The sequence below is a fragment of the Thunnus maccoyii genome, chromosome 20 (genome assembly GCF_910596095.1).
Source record: "Thunnus maccoyii chromosome 20, fThuMac1.1, whole genome shotgun sequence".
Classification (NCBI taxonomy): Eukaryota; Metazoa; Chordata; class Actinopteri; order Scombriformes; family Scombridae; genus Thunnus; species Thunnus maccoyii.
The window spans coordinates 16,717,715-16,720,334 of NC_056552.1; the positions used below are offsets into that span (position 1 = coordinate 16,717,715).

General features: G+C 47.9%; 1 protein-coding gene across 1 annotated transcript; it reads left to right on the top strand.

Moving 5' to 3' along the window:
• The first annotated feature begins 253 nt into the window (after positions 1 to 253).
• On the top strand, positions 254 to 2,197 carry nog2 (noggin 2). The gene has a single exon (XM_042396721.1). The coding sequence runs from the start codon at positions 1,546 to 1,548 to the stop codon at positions 2,179 to 2,181; it is 636 nt and encodes a 211-aa protein (XP_042252655.1). The 5' UTR covers positions 254 to 1,545; the 3' UTR covers positions 2,182 to 2,197.
• Positions 2,198 to 2,620: the final 423 nt, after the last annotated feature.

A 2,620-nucleotide genomic window follows, 5' to 3' on the forward strand; every position in this document is an offset into this window, starting at 1 on the left:
GAGCAGCTGCCAATGCGCCTGAAATATGTATGAGATGTCAGAATGTCTGTAATATACATAACAGTGTTCATGTTGTGGAATATCACACTATAATACAGGATAAAACCGGTGCTTTAGGACCCAGTTGATCCTTGTGATTGTGGCTGATATTTTCCACGTTGTGAAGGGAGGGGGGTGGCCCGGAGGGGGGGCTGTCAATCATAGTGAAAGTGGCCGGGGTGGGCAGGCCCCTCTGACACTTTGTACCGTCGGAGGGGGATATTTAACTTGGGACTGAGCACCACTCGCTACAGACACACTCACACACAGTGTGCCTAAGCAAAGAAACGCTCCAGCGCCAAGTCTCTCAGACTCCTGAAGTAGGAGCGACTCAGTAGGAGCTTCTGTACCAGTTATCAAAGGAGTAGAGACGCTCCCTCAGGAATTGACCGCTTGCACCGACCGGGCAAAAAGGCTCCAGATTTGGGACTGTCTCGTCATGCAGCGACAGTGGGATCTGGAGCTTTTCTGAGAGGATTCAGAAATGCCACAGTGAAAGGAACTCTGAACTAACAACGTTCACTGGCTTCCTGCAGTTTGCATTTGATATGCACTGAGCCTGCAATTTGCTGTAAAGCTGTTTTTCAACGTTTTTTTTATTACACGCACAGTCGTGTGTTTTGTGGGAATGTTACAGCCTCCGATTTTTCTTTAAAAAAAAAAAAAAGCTGATCTGCGATTTGGAACATCCTCTGGAAAGATAAATGGCTGTTATTTCATAAGTTGAGGTTGCATCCCACTGCGGCGCATTTTCTCTAAGTTTTTTTGGACATTCTCAGTGAGGTGCACATATCGACGGCTGGAATACCACAAGGCACAGACTGCAGAGACATTTTCCGCAGTCCATGGATTGTGCGCCCTGGGACCTTGTCAAACCTGAGAGCGTCAGGCGACGTTAAGAGAAGCCACGTTTATAAAAGCCGTGCGTAAAAATAACATTGGCCAAGGCAGCCCTCATTGCCGGGCGCGTGACATTTAAAACTTGGTGAAGTACTCTTTTCTGCGCCCTTCTCTCTCGGGACGCTCCGGATCTATTCTGTCTCTTTAGAAAACACTTCATTCCATGCAGCTCTCGCCTCGGCCGCTGTCATCCAGTGTTCGTCGTGGCTTCCAGTCCCCGGGGTAACCATGACAACCGAAAGAAACCCAAAGTGAATCCAAGGGAGCGGGGTGAGGCCGGAGAGAGCGTGAAAAGAGTTTTCCCCATTTTGTTTTGTGCTTTTTTTGTTTAGACTAAACACTTTTTTTGCAAAGCAGGGGCACCGTTTCGCGCTGTAGAGTTGCATCAGCGGGCAAATTGCAAAGTTGAAGGAGCCCTAAAAAGCAAAGCACTCCGCTCCATGTCATTCAAACCCGACGTGGTCTATTAAAAGTATCGCCTTGCTGGTGGCTGAACTTCTACTATTTATGAAGCCCCAGGCTAGTCATTGCAGAGATCACAGTAACCGGGAAAAGAACTGAATATTATTTACGCGAGAAGAGCCGGTGCGTAAAACAAGAGGAATAATGGGCCTCTCTCAAACGCTACTCATTTACGTGCTAGTGTGCGTTCACCTAGGAGTTTCCCAGCATTACCTTCGCCTCCGTCCATCGCCCAGTGATCACCTCCCTGTGCCCGACCTGAAGGAGGACCCCGACCCGGAGTACGACCCCAGGGAGCAGGACTTGGCCGAGAGGACTCTGAGGAAAAAGCTCGGCAGCAACTTTGACCCCAACTTCATGTCCATCAGCTCGCCCATGCTGGTGAACCTCTCCGCGCCAGACAACCAGGTGAAGCTGCAGGGGCCCATGCCTAACGAGATTAAAAAGCTGGACCTCACAGAGACCCCCTATGGAAAGCGGGTAAAAGTGGGCAAGAAAGCCCGCAGGAAATTTCTGCAGTGGCTGTGGACCTATACGCACTGTCCAGTGGTGTACACCTGGAAGGATTTGGGCGTGAGGTTCTGGCCACGTTACATCAAGGAGGGAAACTGTTTCTCTGAGCGCTCTTGCTCCTTCCCTGAGGGGATGTCTTGCAAGCCCGTCAAGTCAATCAACAAGATTTTCCTCCGGTGGTATTGTCAAGGGTTTCTAAGACAGAAATACTGTACGTGGATACAGGTGCAATACCCAATCATCTCAGAGTGCAAGTGTTCGTGCTGATTTTCTCTAAGGAAGTAGTGGTGGTCAAGGGGGAGGGGGGAGGGGGGGCGGGTGGGGGGGGGGGAGTGGACTGGAAATACGGTTTCTATTGCACTGTTAACTCTCTACAGAGGTGGGCACCATAGCAAATCTATTTTTTTATATAGCATTTTAAGTGAAATACCAACATTGTACATATTTAAGAAAAATGCAGCTATTTTTTCTAATTGAACCAGGAGGACCATATTTTATTCTCAACCCTGAAACGTTGCTTTTGGGGGAACACGAGCACTTCATAAGGAAGAGCTTTTTTTTTGATATTTTTATGAGACATTGAAGATGGAATGCATATGCTACACTTCTCCAAGAGGTGAACTTTTTTTTTTTCTTCAACTGAACATTGATGCTGACTGTTATTTCACTGCAATGCTGCCTAGAGTTTTTGTATAATATTAATATC